The 17,253-nt window shown below is 42.8% G+C and overlaps 1 protein-coding gene and 1 long non-coding RNA gene across 3 annotated transcripts in view; both read left to right on the forward strand.

The window, feature by feature from the left end:
* Window positions 1-8,072: 8,072 nt before the first annotated feature.
* LOC146809558 (uncharacterized) lies at window positions 8,073-10,221 on the forward strand. 2 transcript variants are annotated; one of them, XR_014965562.1, is made up of 4 exons: window positions 8,073-8,206; window positions 8,316-8,411; window positions 8,500-8,679; window positions 9,823-10,221. It is a non-coding gene; the product is annotated as an uncharacterized LOC146809558 (long non-coding RNA). The 2 variants fall into 2 exon arrangements; XR_014965563.1 differs by lacking the exon at window positions 8,500-8,679.
* Window positions 10,222-11,234: 1,013 nt separating this feature from the next.
* TMEM86B (transmembrane protein 86B) overlaps window positions 11,235-17,253 on the forward strand; it is a 59,839-nt gene continuing 53,820 nt past the window's right edge. Inside the window, exon 1 of the mRNA XM_085616389.1 lies at window positions 11,235-11,422. Within this exon, the coding sequence (XP_085472515.1) occupies window positions 11,372-11,422 (51 nt within the window). The 5' untranslated portion in view covers window positions 11,235-11,371. The remainder of the gene's footprint in view (window positions 11,423-17,253) is intronic.

The raw sequence follows: 17,253 nt of genomic DNA on the forward strand, positions 1-17,253 counted from the left end.
CCCTAGGAGGAATGGGAACAGCTTCTTCGAGTACCCCTTTTCTAGTTTTGATCTGTCTTAATTTCGGGAAGAACGGCATATTGAGAACTGATCTGATACCTAATTTTGAACACGTTTAATACAACAAAACACAATAATGAACAGTCATTCACACCACAATATGCAGAACGTATTTAAAACATTTTAACATTTAACATTTAATGAACAACAATGATGGCCATTTAGGGAACTAGTCACTAAGCATAATACTCGGCACTAACTAGGTAATTCTGAATTATATACTAGACATACTTGATATACTGCTAAACAGTACAGATACACTGCTGAAACAGTGCAGACCGGATTTGTGTACCCAAACCCGTCTTGACCGGCACAACCTATGTGCACGTCAGAACGCCTCCCCGGCAATGGTACTCACCGGGTAGCTCGGAACGGAAGGCCTCGGAACTGAACTGAACTGGACTTGGACCGGACTGGACTCGACTCGAAACTTCGGAACTTCGGAACCTGGTGGGCCTCTGTATACCTCGGATCTTGCTCTCTCAGCTAGGCTCTGGTCGGGATACTTCGCACTTCTCACCGCCTCGTCTGGGTGTTGATCGCAGCCTCAGTTACCCCCGCTCGGCAGGAGGGAGATACAGGAAATCCTGTGGGTACGCGTTGTTGTCCGTCCAGCTGTGGCAGGAGACCGGGCCTGCAACGCACCTCCGGCGCGTGAGATGAGAAAGTGTCCCTGTTCGGGCGCCATATATGTGGTAAATAATTTAATTACCGGTACTTAATTTGATGCGGAAAATTAATAAGAATAGCTCGGTAAAATAAGAGGCAGAATCCGTGGTATTAGAGGTTCGGAATGGGCTTTATTCCAAAACACAATTCGAATTTGTGGGCTTCATATTCCATCACCACGAAGGTTCAGGAAGTGAAGGACAATACTTTATTGACAGGTAATCATTTTTATAGAAGAGGCATTACAGTGAAACAGATGCAGGAGGCGTAACAGTTGATAACAGGGATAAAACATACATGCGTAACTAAAATGGGTGTAACTAGGCGTAACTAAAGAACGTCATTAGGTATGATGTCACAAATGGGTGGTTCCATGAAAGAATTTCGCAATGTCAGCAGAAATACTTGGCAGAGATGCGCGCGCAGCAGCATGACGTGTGATTGACGTGCAACTAGGGGGTGAAGGGGACTTGACATTTAGCTCTACATGTGGAGACAGAAGTCTGGGGGGTCAAGTCAACCTAATCCCAAATCATATCTAACATCCTATGTTTAAAGAACTATGTTATCCAAAAAGAGAGGTCTCTTAGGATAGAATCTTATTCTATACTGACTATACTGACTGTTAGTGCGTGTACAAGCATCTAAGTGTCTACACTAGAAGCGAGGGGGTAGGAATATTCCATGGTAACAGGGCTATGAATTACTTGCATAAAGACAGAGAAGCCGGGCCCTTTGCTCGGTAGCTGGAAGAATGTTTACTTAAACTACTAGACAGGAATGCATTGGATGGGGAGCGGAGCAGATAATCTCGAAGGTGAAATACAGTTTTTGGCAGGCAGACAGGCCGAGTTAGGCACCGTTAGCCACGCAGGGAGTAGGACAAAGTTCATGGATACAGATGCGAGCTCAGACTGGAGCTTTCAGAGGCAGAAGGCAGGAAAAGGCTTAATGGCAGAATCAGGGCCTACTCGCCTGGACTGTAAAATGGGATAAATGAACCATATAAAGCCGGTGGCCTTTCATACTTAGGAATAGAATATCCAGCCCATTCATGGCGGATCTGAAAGAGGACATGTTGACGGTGGACGCACATGTGTTTGCGTCTTCATAACTGGAACTGGAGGAAACATACATGTACTTGTGATTTATACATGAAACCGTTGGGGTCCAAGATAGGGGACATAACTGATCATAAAAATCCATATTTCCACATTCTTCCATCCAGGCGATCTTTTCGGGTCCTCTCCATTACTGAACCCTTCAACGCCTCAAGATTCGCCATCTATGCAAAGGTCTAGCCTATTCAGGTCTAATCCACATCGATCCAGAGTCATGTTTAGAACTCCAATGATGGATTGCCCATTTAGACGCTTGGAATGGCAGGACCATCCTTGCATCAGTCCCCGATCTTGTATTAGAATCAGATGCAAGTCGAACGGGATGGGGCGCCCGCTGTGGTCCAATCTCGACTTGAAGTACATGGTCTTTCGAGGAGTCCAAATTGCACATTAGTTGTTTAGAGATGCTAGGAGGCTTCTTTGCAATCAAAAGAATGGCAAAGGAAAGAATACAGTGTTCCTTCTACGCATGGAAAATGTGTCTGTGTTGTATTATATAAACAATTTGGGCGGCACCAAATCCAAACCTCTAGCAGAACTAGCGAAAGGCTTTTGGGAATTCTGTCTTCTAAGCAAGATCTCTGTCCAAGCAGAATACCTTCCTTGCAGCCTCAATTCTATTACAGACTGGCATTCTTGTCATCTATGAGACTTCAGCAACTGGAAACTTCATCCTTCCGTCTTCCAGTCTCTGTCCCATAAATTGGGTCCTTTCAACATCAATCTTTTTGCCTCACACCTCAATACCCATCTCCCTCATTTCTTCAGCTGGCGTCCAGATCTGTAAGCCTTGGTTACTGATGCTTTCGTGCAGGATTAGTCTCACTCCGTCAACTACACTTCACCTCCTTTTCTAATGATCAACAGAGTTCTGGCCCAAATTTGGCACCAACTAGCTTTTCTAGTGTTCCGATTTTGGCAATCACAGGTATGGTTTCTGACTCTTCTTGAACTGTCTGTCGATCTTCCGGCCCTTCTTTCGTCTTTCAAGAATCTGTGTTTGCATCCTCTTAGTCACCCTCACAATCTGTTACTCGACAACACTCTTGTTCTTTCAGCTAAGAAAATATCAGGTCAGCCCAATCTTCCCTCTGCATTTCTTTTGCAAGAGGCTTCAGAATTCATTAGCAAAGCCTGAGTGACGGGAACAACCAAAGCTTACAAGTCCGCGTGGCGTATATGATCAAGCTGGTGTCTGGGGAAAACATCTTGATCCCTTTTCAGCCAATTTAGCCTTATAGCCCACCGTAGCGGGCTATACCAGCTATTAAAGGCCCGCTCCAGCGTTAAAGGCCCAAGCCGAAGGCGAGGCACTTTAACAAGGGAGCGGGCCTTTATTAGACGGTATACCCCAGCTACGAAGGGCTATAAGGCTATTTGAAAATTCTGCCACTAGAGGGCAGAATGTTCTAACAAATTAAACGAAGGCTTCAGGGAGCACGAGGGGATTGAAATCCCCTCAGGCTCCCTAAAGCCTTTGTTCACAGCCACAGCTGTGAACAAAGAAGCATAGGAATGTTGGAGCTCCAAGCTTATACCAGCCATTATAAGCCTGGAGCTACTCTATTGTTTTCAATGGAGCTTCCAACATTCCAATGTTCTAATATAGCCTTATAGCCCACCGTAGCGGGCTATATCGGCTATTAAAGGCCCACGGCAGCGTTAAAGGCCCGAGTCGAAGGTGAGGGACTTTAATAAGGCAGCGGGACTTTAATAGCCGGTATAGCCCAGCTACGAAGGGCTATAAGGCTATTAGAACATTTGCCACTAGAGGGCAGAATGCTCTAACAAACTAAACAAAGGGTTTAGGGAGCACGAGGGGATTGAAATCCCCTCAGGCTCCCTGAAGCCTTTGTTCACAGCCACAGCTGTGAACAAAGAAACATTGGAATGTTGGAGCTCCGGGCTTATACCAGCCATTATAAGCCCGGAGCGACTCCATTGTTTTCAATGGAGCTTCCAACATTCCAGTGTTCTAATATAAATTACATTGTGCATTTCCTGGCAGCTGAAGCAAGTGGGGGTAAGCCTCTCAGAACCATTAATCTATACAGGTCGGCTGTTTCATATAATCCTACCCACATTAATGGCAAACCAGTCGGAGAACATCCACTCATATGTCGTCTATTGAAGGGAGTAAAGTTTTCTAAACCTCCTTCACCAAAATATACAATATTGTGGGGTGTAAATTTTATTTTGAATTTATTTCTCTCATGACCTGACAATTCAGCTTTTTCTCTAAAAATGCTTTCTGCAAAACTCACTGTAACCGTGTATGATCTCTATTAAACACTTATCTGATGCCAAAGCTTTGGATATGTCATCTCGTCAATATACTCCAACTGGAGTTATGTTTACTGTTTTTACTGTTAATAAACGCACAAAAACTAATTTGAATTCAGTATTTGATCCCTATTTTCGTACTCAATCCAAACTCTTTGTTGGTCAGTGTCTCAAGGTATACGAACAACAGACTTTTGATCTCAGAACGTCCTCCGTTCCAGCTCATCATTTCCTTCCATAAACCTTATAAGCTTGTTTCCTCTGCCACTTTGACGCATTGGCTAAGGTGGCTACCTTTTCCCGGTTTGCACGCAGTTCAGGTCTTAGGAGGAGAAATCTCATAGATTAATATTGTTTTCGATGATTACGCCAGTAGTGCGCTGACTTCCATTAGATTGCTTCAAGTATTTCTAGCCAACATTAGCCAGCAGCACACTTAACACGCCAAACATCATGTCATTTGATAGCATTTCCAACGTAACTGACAACAGAGCAGAGACACTGACATTTTCAGCAGCAGAAGTAAAGGACATTTATGCACTAATACAGGACACACCGTCTTTTAACGTCCAGAGTGGGTCCATTTCGCAACAGATTCGACAACTGGAATTCATAGCACGAAGAGCATTAAGCCAAAGATTACATGCTTCTACACTAATACAATATCATAAGGTACAACGAATCCCGCGGGGTTTACGTTTACCCATTAAGCCTCTTCTTTACAAATTTCAATACAATAAAACTTTCATGGAGAAATGGCAAGCTATTCTTAATAAGTGTTCTCTAGATTTAATTATTTTATTGATAGAAGAATTATCACGAACCATCAGAGAACTTGAAGAAGAGATGAACGCCATAAAAACAGATCTTTCGGCCCGATGCGAGGCAGATTACTGGAAACTCACCTTAGATGATCTTAACAACAAGCTAGATATCTATGGCAAAGAAATTCAAGAGAGAAAATTGCGCAAATTCCGAAGGGACACAATTGATTACAAATTAAACGAGGTGTATACATGGGCAGAAGTGTATGCTCGTAGACAACCCTACCAGAAACCACATACTTCTTCCCAAGAATCAGTTGTGTCAGATCGTGAATTAGATCCTGCTAGGGCTCCCATTAACATTCAAACAGAATCAACCAGCTCAGGGGATCAAGCAACAACAACAGTACCTCAACCATCAACATCTCAAGCACAATCTTCTTCTTTTTTAGTGAGCGGCCAGTCAATCGGTCGCCCACCAGATCCAAAAAAACAAGGAGGACTAAAAGAAGGAGACATCAGGAGCATGAGAAGCAGAGGGAAAATCTTGTAATCAATATTTCCTCAGTAGAACTGACATCCAGCCAATTGCAGGTTCCTAACAAAGGTACATCCTTTGTACCTATTTATCAAACTAATTCTTCTGAACTAGAGGTAGCTACATTCAAATTCATGAGGAATTTGCGTTTGAAACATTTCTTTACTAATATAGTTCCCAGTTCATCAGATCAAAGCCTCGTAGAGGATGACAGCGAACTCGAACTCAGAAAGTTCAGACCCAAGAGTGTGTTTATGCCACCTATATCACACAAAACACTAGACACATTCGAGACACTTATTCGCAAGGACATGTCTCTACTCAAATTTCAAGCACCCTCAACTACCAATTTCAAGAAACATGAGGCTGCCATAATACGACATTTAGCTAAAGATGAGAGACTCGAATTCCAAATGGCTGACAAAGGAGGAGCATTAGTCATAATGGACAGAGCATTTTATGTCAGGAAAGTAGAACAGCATCTCCAAGACATCAATACGTATCTGAAATTAGACCAAGATCCTACTGCAAAGATAATGGACATTTTGTTTCAGATTTTAGATCACGCAGAGGAAATGGCGTGGATCTCTCCAAGAACACGCAGTTTTTTGACAGTAACACAGCCTCGAAGACCAACATTGTACATGTTGCCTAAGGTTCATAAGAACTTACAAGACCCTCCTTTCCGCCCTATTGTCTCAGGTTGTGAGTCTTTGTTTACACCAGCGGGTCAATTCATTGACCATTTTCTTCAAAGATTTGTTCAATCATGGAGAAGCTATGTTAAGGACACAACACACTTCTTGAATCTTCTCAATAACATCACAGAAAACTTTTCCCCAGATTGGCTCCTGTGCACTATAGATGTAACATCTCTCTATACGTCAATACCTTTAGCTGAAGGTATAGAAGCATGTGAATTGGCTCTTTTGCAGTTACCTGATCTGGCGGTCAATAAGGTGTTCATTTTAGAATTATTAACATTCTGTCTTCAACATAGTTATTTTCAATGGCGCGACGAGTATTATCTCCAGATCAGTGGCACTAGCATGGGTTTTTCCGGGGCGCCAGTATACGCCAATACCTTCATGTCTAAATTTGAACAAGATCACATTTTTAACAACATTGATTGGAGCATGAACTTAGCATTCTATGTGCGGTTCATTGATGATATTTTCTTGATTTGGACCAACACACGAGCCAAATTAGAATCCAGCATTGAAGAATTGAACAATAAAAACAATCGCATCAAATTCACACACAACATCAGTGTAGAAGCATTGTCATTTTTGGATGTGTTAATTACCAAAACTGGTATTTCAACCTCAGTATTTTCCAAACCAACAGACAGGAACAACCTCCTTTTGTATTCAAGTTTTCACCCTCCCTCTCTGTTACGTAACTTGCCATTCTCACAATCATTACGTACCAAGAGAATAACATCAGATCCTAATCAACTAGAGGAAGCATTACTTCACCAGAGCATGAAGTTCCGTGATCGTGGCTATCCGGAACAAATTCTAAAGACAGCATTGGGTAAAACCAATCTGAAAGACCGGAGTGAGCTACTTAGGTCACAACCCAGGAGTAGTCACAACAGACAAGTATTTGTATCCAAATACTCCATCACATCACCATCTATTAGCAAAATTATCAAAAATAGGTGGGAAATACTCCAGCATGAACCTGATTTTAATGGTCTATTCCAAGAGCAGCCCCTGTTTGCTTACAAACGCAGTAGAAACATGAAAGAATTACTCAAAAGACCACATACAGTAATTCAAACATCATTCATAGGTATGCGTAAATGCTACAATTGCGTTAATTGCAATAATGTAATTGTAGGGAATGTTGTTAATCATCCGCATACAGGGAAAATCATTAAATTGAGGTACAATGGAGATTGTAACAGCGTGAATGTTATTTATACCATCAAGTGTCCTTGTGGACTCTTATATGTGGGTAAAACTTCACGTAAAATCAAAATCCGGATTTCGGGACATAAAAGTTCAATCCGGACCAAAAACCAGAAGTCTCATTTAGTCACACACTGGATGGAACATCAGCATACTATAGCTCAATTAAAATTCACTATTCTTGAAGTTGTATCTGTGAAATTGGATTGTGATTCTTCAAGATTACTGTCACAAAGAGAGGTATGGTGGGTGAAATTTCTACATACACTTGTACCAGGAGGATTAAATGACAAAATTGAATTTGCTTGCTGTTTGTAAAAGACATTAAGATTGTAAGTACTGTCCTCACCATTCCTTTATGGGCAACCATCACTTTGCTATTACACTTTTTATCAGTTCTATTTCTTTTAGAGCTCTAGTTGGTTAAGTTTTTCACTTCTTTCAGGTTTGTCATCTTTTTTCTTTTTTTTCACGCTTCATTGTCCTCGTCATATTAACAGTTTTACAGACAGTTGATATTACACAAGTTCATTTATTTATTTTGAAGCTGCACATTTTTTGAGCGAGTTGCATCAGTTTTTGGAGGCAACGCTGTCAATATGCAATTACGAGACGTTAGCATCAGACGAGCACAGTTTAGCTCTTTGTGGGCGCTGGCGCGCCATCTTGGATCAGGATCAAATGACTGCATATTTTAGTCCTACCTCCAGTATCATAGCACGCGCACGGCGCGGGTTAAAAGAATACACGCTACAGCTGAGTGTAAGATTGCCAGTTACCACGCATTCCCGAGGTGACCGTTTTCGTTTGTTTAGACCAGAAGCAGCAGCGGGTACAGAGAGCCTATATATCTAGGTAAGGTACATTGGCTACAGCGGGAACGCTACAGCACAGACAGTTGAGAGTTTTTGGTTTTACTTGAAACAGTATTTTGAGGCTTCGGCATATTGTTTGATCATGGCAGGTGTGGACGTTTTTCGAAATTGCGCCTGGATACTAGAAGATGTTCATCTGCAACTACTCAGCACTTTTACATATGGATTAAACCGCTAGGACAGAGGTAGGATTTACTACTTCACAGAGTCTGGTAGACAACAGTTTTTATTGAGCAGCATAGTTCTGGAACTTGTTTTTACCAATTAACACAGGCTCCAGGACAGTGTTTAAGTGTTTAAGGGACAGTTTGAGACAACTATCCACCGGATGATTAACGATAAACCAGTGTCACGTAGTTCCCCATACTGCAGCTGAGTTTTTCCGTTCAGGAAACCACTGTTTTTCAGAAATTCCTACTAGCAGACGACGGTTTTCAGTGTAAGCTTCAGAAGGTTTGTTTCGTTTTCTCACATTTCGGGATACTTTCATCACTTGCTTTTATCACTAACAGGCAGAGGAGCACAATTAGTCGTTCTTGAGACTTGGGGTTTTATTCTTTTTTCATCCATTTGCACAATAACACACGATCGTGGTATTTGGTTTCTTTATTTTCTATGTGTGCTGGACAAGTACAGGAGGAGCAAGGCCACTCGGGCCATTTAGACGGTGCACCTGTTAATGCTCAGTAGATATGTTCACGGTGGTATAATGTGTTATCATGAACATGTTTCTGTGTTTTCATTTTTCTTCTACATACAGGCCCCTGAAGAAGGGATTACAGAAAATCCCGAAATGCATTGGGCTACATCATCTTCAATCGTCATCCTGCAATACAAATATTGTTTTTTTGGAACATCTCAGTTATGATCACATTTTTAAGCAATGTACTTTCATTATACAATTGATTTGCTAGAAGGTTGGAACATATAGTTTGTGTAGTTTAAAGGAGCATCACCTCATGATCTTAATGAGTAAAATGCAAATATCATGAATGATTATGTAGTAGTGTATTTTCTTTAACAAGTATATACAAGCATTGATTCAGAGGAGTACATGTATAAGTTATGCATTCTAAGCTGTGCAATCGGTATACAGATGCATAGCATCTGATTTGTCAAGTTTCAGTAAGGGTGGCTACCTTTTCCCGGTTTGCACGCAGTTCAGGTCTTAGGAGGAGAAATCTCATAGATTAATATTGTTTTCGATGATTACGCCAGTAGTGCGCTGACTTCCATTAGATTGCTTTAAGGTGGGTTATGTCCCTCGCAGGATTTTACTTTTTTCGGAGCTCATTCAGCCAGTGGTGCGATGGCCTCTAAAACCTTTTGGGTGGGTTCTAGGTTGGAGGACATTCTGAGATCAGCTGACTGGTTGAGCGATAGCGTTTAGAACATTTTATTGTAAACCTGTTCTCTCTGCAGCTTCCGCAGTAGTTAACATGCTTTAAACAAGCATAATGGAGGCCTCCGCTCTTGAAATAAAATGTAGATTTTCCTAGTAATTTATGTAAGTAAGTCTAAATTTTATTAAAGACACGGACGTGCGTATTGTACCACTTCAACACTTGGTAACGTGTTTTTTCTTCCCCCTGACAGCAGCTCCATCTTTGCCACCTTGGTTTGGAGCAATCGGATTCTTCAGCGGTCCCTTTCTCTTCAACATCACCACATGGATCTTTGTCAACTTCTTTGGATCTTTCAGGAAGACTCGCTTTTATGGACTTTTGCCAGGAACTGTTTGTTTACTTTGGCCTCTTCTATTGTATTGTCCATTTTTCCTTTATTTTCCGGTCCTATCTAACCTCGCGTACAAGAAAAGGGGGCTGTTCTCAGTCAAGCTGTACATTATACCTTGTATTGTGATACTGTTGGTTAGTTTGTCCTTTACATCTTGTATTCCCATTGGGCAGTCTGCTGCTAGGTCACATGGGATTTGTAGTTTTATCTTCTATCTAGACTGCTGCTATTGAATTAAAGTAAGTTAAGAAAGCATAATACTTGCCTCTGTGTCTTTAATACAATTAAGACTTTCCTTCATAAATTACTAGGAAAATCTACATTTTTGCTTCACTGTTAAATGTTACTAGTGCCCCCACATGGCATGTTTCTCTTTGATGTTTGAAGGAACATGTATGGGTGAATATGGCTGTGTAATGTAGGACGTGGCTGAACAGTCCGCGGCAACTTGATAAGGAGGGAGGGAGAACATAGGCAAGAGTGCTATGTCTGTTGATAAAACTCAATTTAAAAAAAAATAATTTAAAGATATTTTATGCTGAACTACTTATGCAAATCACCAATCTCCAATGCCCCCAGAAGACTTCATAATTTAAAATCTAACCAGCCATATTTTGGAAAGAAACTTACATTTGATGAATATTGAAATTATTTTTTTGCCCTTGAAATCCTCTTCTCTCAAACCACTTCCCCGCCAGCCTGGTGGTGAAGGTTGTGGAGTCTAGACCCAGGGCCTTGTTATGGAAGCTGGAGCCAGACTGCCCGCTTGATTTCCATTTTCATGTGCCCTGTTTGGCTTGGAATTGGACATACCAGAGATATGATTTTTTTTTTTGGGGGGGAGAGAGTGGGGGGGGGGGGGGAGGGTGTAGCAGCGCACAAAAATTTCCAATATAAATTAACGGGTTCTAACTAACCAGCCATTGCACCCTCTCTTATAAGTGGCTAGTACGAGTTATTTTTTTTTTTATGGAATGAAAATTGTACGGTCTGTATTGCGGCAGCGTGATTTAATGGGATTTTGGTCAACACAAAGGGACGTTCCATTAATGACGTCACAAGGCCAATGTGTCACTCATATGCGCTGACTCGCGGTCGAGCTTTAGAGGCGATGAGTTTCTGACTGCCTTTTGTTAGCTTAACTGGCTGTGCTCTGATACTAAGAAGGGAGGGCACGCCCCCTCGAACCACCTGCCCTTCCGTGACACTCCGTATCCTCTGCTAGGAACCCCGTTATCAGTTGCCATGCTTGCTCGTAAAGTTAAAAGTCCACATTGACACTTGGCAGGTTAAAGTGTAATCGTGACACCCTTCGCGCGCCACTCATCAGCCCAGTGAAGGGAGCGCCCAGAAGCCCATTCCGAGAGGGGTGAAGGGTGCGAGGAAGCCCATTCCGAGAGGAGCAAACATGGACATCTTGGAGTCTGACAAGAGATACAGGAAAAAGACTCTGGCGACCGTAAGATTGTTTATTTTCCTCATACGTTCTCCCGAGGACCCAAGAGGGCCAGTGTCTGCTCAGTGCGTGCCCTGAAAGATTATATTTACGGCGACAAGCTATTAAATGAATAAGAAAAGGGAATCTAAGAAAGAGTTGTCAGTCACGACCTGATGGCCATGTAAAACAAAAGCGGCAACGACTAGCATGCAGTTAAAAATCTACCATTTAATTAGTTAGAATACATTTAAGATAAGCGGCAGGCTCCCACACCAATAATGGAAAATCTATATTGATTGCCACCGGTCAATGCCAACTGTCTGACAGCAATCAAAACTGACTTCTAAAGCTCAACCCGCTCTGGTAAAATGGATCTGTTTATGTATCGGTGAATGCCTGTCACTGCTCGTTTTAAAATGGAGAACTGGCGTGGCAGGCTGAGTGGGCACCCGCACTTGCAGCCTCTTGTTACTGGCGAGCACGCTGTTGATTTAAAATGTGGAGTTAGGAGAAGATGAAGACGATAACATGAAAGGTTGTAAAATATTCGAGATCATGGGGTATGCGTTGTGTTGTGCATTCAGCTGAAAGTTAACTGATGCTGTGGTCGCAGAGGGAGGCTTACCTGGAGGTGCAGGAGGGGCTTTTTAGCAAGAGGGCAAAACCGTGTCACCTACGTATGCAAACTAGACAATCGCCCACATTTGAGGGGGGGAAAATCCAACTTTTTAAAAACGTTTAGACATTTTTAATATGATGCAGTTTAGGCCCCTTCCTGCGGCAATGTGAAGCTATGGTGAGCCCAGCGGACCCGAATTACCATGCGCTGCTGCAGGTGACTTCAAGGCACCGGCGGGGCTGGATTACTGCGGGCTCTCAACAGCCTCTTTCTGGCCAACCTTTGTCAAAGGCCTTGCATTGCCTTTACATGTTAGGACCCTGATGAGGTAATATCTTTTCTAAACACGAGGGTTGAAGTCTATATAAGATCAACTTTGATGAAACTTCGAATAAACACGGCGGATCAGGTAAGAAAAGGGTGAAAATTGCCAACCCCCCCCTCAGTGATAAATCTCCATTGATTATCAGAGTTGGTGCAAGAACGTTTTGACATTGTGAGCTGGGATTTAACATGAGCTTTTAGTGCTCCAAAGTCATAGTCCGTGTGGGCTCCACACCACTCAACGAACCCTGCATGCTCCGTTTGTTGGTAGCCTGTGATCAGGGTCACTACTTCACTGCCTAAAGCGGGGCGCAATTTAAGGGTTAATTTGTGCTGGTGCCCGCACTGACACATATTTCTGGGCACCAGGACTGTATGTTCTACCCCGCAGGCACGAGTCATTCTGATTAACATAACTTCAGTTACACAACGCTACCTGTAATAAAGGAGGTAACGCTGTATATGATCCAAAAGCTTTAATGAAGAAGAAGAAAAAAAACAGGCGAGAGCCGGGCGGCAGGGCTTCCACTCCAGGACACCGGCAGTAACTGAAGTCCTGGACTGGAATCCAGATGGAACAGCAAAGGCGTTCCACACCACGCTCTGCCCTCGTCCCACAACAATATAAAAAGCAAATACAATACATCATTAGGGTAGGTACAATACAACACCCCCCCCTTACAATACAAAATAAAATAATACAATAATGAACAATGTGGTCATATTAAAGTCAAAACAAAGAGAACAAGGGAGATAAAACACAAGTTACATTACATATTCTTTCAGCCACCCAGGAAGAACTCTTTTCCTCCTTCCATTGTCACTTGAAACCCCACATCCCCAAACGGGTTCAGTGGTACCGGCATGCCCCTCCCCACTTCTTCCAAAGAAAGCTTCCTCTGGAGCGAGGGTGTAATCCTGGACTTGTTGCCCAAATTCTACGGTACCCTGGTTACCCTCAATCAGTTAATTGTCATGAACCCTGTCAGCAGCCAACCCAGATTGGACAGTGCTATGATCAAAATAGTCTTCCACCCACTCAAAGTTCGACAAATCTTTAGAGGGTGGGGTTTCATCAGATGAAACACCTAGTTTATGTCCCAAATCAAAAGCAATGCTTTTCAGGTTCCAGGCTCTTCCATCCCTCAGTCTGACTGCATTACGAAGAACCTCTACCACTTCTTGTGGTGCTTCAAACTGATTCTCACCCATAGGAACTTTATTGGGTCTCTTTATGTGAACCCAGTCACCCACCTATATAGGGACATCTTTAGAGTCATGACTTTTATCGTAATGCTCCTTACTTTTCTCATGCACCAACTCTAAATTTTGATCAACCTCGGCGGGAGACCATTGCTCCACTTTACCTTCCAAAAGCCAAGTAGGGCTAAACTTACATCTGGGTTTCCTGCCCCTCATCATAACGAAAGGAGATAAACCGGTGGCACTATGAGTGGTTACTCTATATGCCCAAATCGCTTTTTGTATCTCCAGCTTCCAATCCAATCGTTTTCTCATGGCTGCTTGAATCACACCCTTAAAAACGCGGTTAAACTGCTCCACAGGGCCGTTGCCACTTGGATTGTACAGTTAAGTGGTTTCGTGTTTAATACCACATCTCTCAAAATAATATTTACCATTTCTTGAAGTAAATTGCACCCCGTAATCACTTAAAATGCTAACCGGTAAGCCTTCCATAATAAACAGTTTGTCAAGAAATTCAAGAACAGTGTTCGTGTCCACTTTATCTACAATGTCTACAACAGGCCATTTTGAAAATAAGTCAATAGCAACCAAACCATATTCTTTGAATTCACCTACTGGTCCAAAGATTTCCACAGCTACCACTTCCCAGGGAAGACTAGGGATTAAACCCTCACTCATAGGAGGTCTCAAGGTCTTTAAGGATTTGTCCGCAGAGCAACAAACAGAACATTCTCTTACAAATCTCTCTACCTCCTTGTCTACTCCTGGCCACCAAAAGATACCTTTGACCACCAATTTGGTCCTTTGCACTCCAAAATGGCCTTCATGGCACAGTTGCAAAACCTTCTTTTGCAATGTTTTAGGTGAAATTACCCTGTCTCCTCTCAAAATCAATTCCTTGTCCACTGAAGGTTCCATTCTCGCCTCCCAAAAAGGTTTCAAATCATCTTGTTATCTTTCCTAGGCCAGCCTTTACAAATATGTTCTGACACAGCTTGTAAATCCTTGTCTTTATATTGTTCCTCCATCCATTCAGCTTTAGTGATTGCTGGTGCTCCAGAATCATGAACAAAAGCAATACTGAAATTCCCCCAAGGATCATCCACACAATCTTCTAATGGAACAGGTAATCTCGAAAGAGTCGGCCACAACATTGTTCTTGCCCGGCACATAAATGATCTTGTACACAAATTCTTTCATCCTCATAGAAATCCTAGCTAATCTGGCAGAGGCCCCTGCACTGCCCTCAGTGGTTAAAGTTCTCACCAAAGGTCGATGATTTGTGCGATTAGTGACAAGTTTGTCCCAAACAAAAGCACAAAAGTGTTCCAAAGCCCAGGCACAGGCTAGTGCCTCCCCTACTATAATAGGAGATTTACTTTCTGTTGGGGATAATGCTCTGGATGCAGACAAGATTATTCTCTCATACCCATCACACTTTTTCTGCGATAAAACTGCACCCAGTCCCTTATCACTTGCATCAGTAGTTAAGAAACATTCTGAGTTTGGGTCAAAACTTATTAATGCACTCACTTTCTCTAGGTCAGCTTTGACTAGGGAAAACTCTGCCTCACATTCTGCCGACCATTCAAATTTTGCGTTCTTCTTGAGAAGAGAGCGTATGTTATACACCTTACTGGCAAAATTAGGTATAAACTTGGCCCAATATTCGGCCATGCCCAAAAAGGATCTCACTTCATCTTTCGTAGAAGGGGCCAGTGAACCTACAATGGCATTGATCAATGATGGCTTGGGTTTCACACCATCTTCGCTTATAATATGTCCTAGGTAAGATACATTCCTCTGCTCAAACTTGCACTTACTAAGTTCCATGGTCAAACCCACTCTTTGTAAAACTTCCAACACATCATTCAAAATATAATCATGTTCTTCTTTGCACCCGGCAGCAACATAAATGTCATCTTGAAAGAAACTCACGCCCCTCATTTTGCCAAACAGTCTATGCATCAGCCGCTGAAAGACCGCAGCGGCCGAGGCAAGGGCGAAAGGCGTGCGCCTGAATTGGTAACATCCAAACAGCGTGATGAAGGCAGTTAGTTTCCTCGACTCAGGCGTGAGTATGACCTGGTGGTAAGCTGCCGATAAATCAATGTTGGAAAACCAAGTTGCCCCTTTAAGAGATGAACCCATATCATCCTTGACCCTAATAGTGAAGAAAAGGTACTAGTGGTTGATGAAACCAGTAAGTTGGGAGACGTCCTGGTGACAAAATTTCCTGGATTTTTTCGAAAAAAATTAGGAGCACTTAAGGAGTTCGAACACACTATGGTACTTAAGAAGGATGCTGAACCCAAGGTCCACAAAGCAAGACCGGTTCCTATGTTGATAAGTGACGAGGTTAATAAAGAGTTAGAGAACTTAATGGCAAAAGGTGTGATTGAAGAGGTGGAGAGTTCGGAGTGGATTTCTCCGGTGGTGATTGCACGCAAAAGCACTGGAAAAATCCGCTTATGCATTGACTTGCACTACTTAAATAATAATATTGTTATTGAAAAGTTTCCCTGGTGGGGAACGCCTTTGCTGTTCCATCCAGATAACAGTCCAGGACTTCAGTTACTGCCGGTGTCCTGGAGTGGAAGCCATGCCACCTGGCTCTCGCCTGATCCAAAAGCTTTAATGAAGAAGAATGAAAGAAACAGGCGAGAGCCAGGCGGCACGGCTTCCACCCCAGGACACCGGCAGTAACTGAAGTCCTGGACTGGAATCCGGATGGAACAGGAAAGGCGTTCCACGCTACGCTCTGCCCACGCTCCACAACAATATAAAAAGGAAATACAATACATCATTAGGGAAGGTACAATACAACACATCCCCCTTACAATACGAAAGAAAATACAGAGTAATGAACAATGTGGTCATATTAAAGTCACCTCAAAGAGAACAAGGGAGATAAAACACAAGTTAAGTCCGATAATCTCCCAACACAGCCCTGAGTGGATGAAAGAGAAACAAAGATGGCCGCTACGCAAGGTCACACTGCGTGACCTGGCGCGGTCATGTGTCATGCAAAACATCACTTGAAGATCACGTCGCTTGCGCAGCCCCAGCTCACTCATACATCGGAAATTCCACCGAGCGAGGAGGGACACGCACAAGATTGGAATGCTGCTGCCGCTCGAAATATGCAGCCGATGGCAGTTCCTAACGGTTAAATGAAGATCCAAAAGTAAGGAGTCTTAGCCCAAATTTTGCTGGATAGCAGATGGTGGGGGCAGGTTCGAATTTCCGCAGATAGCAGGCATACACTTCTTTTCCTTTGAAAAATAACACGGTGGAGGGCACCAAACAAAACCCTCTTCAGGATGTGCATGCGGCAATCGTAAAAAAACAAAAATACTTCACGTAGTAATCCACGTAGATCCGTTTCCTAAGTCGTCGTCCAATTGTAATAAAGGAGGTAACGCCGTATATGATCCAAAAGCTTTAATGAAGAAGAATAAAAGAAACAGGCGAGAGCCAGGCGGCACGGCTTCCACTGCAGGACACCGGCAGTAACTGAAGTCCTGGACTGGAATCCGGATGGAACTGCAAAGGCATTGCACGCCACGCTCTGCCCACACTCCACAACAATATAAAAAGCAAATACAATACATCATTAGGGAATGTGAAATACAACACTACCTCTAGCCCGTCCACTCGCCTAGGATGCTGATTGTGCTAGCATCACTTTGACCAAATTGAA

Source organism: Triturus cristatus, chromosome 7 (assembly GCF_964204655.1).
Source record: "Triturus cristatus chromosome 7, aTriCri1.1, whole genome shotgun sequence".
NCBI lineage: Eukaryota > Metazoa > Chordata > Amphibia > Caudata > Salamandridae > Triturus > Triturus cristatus.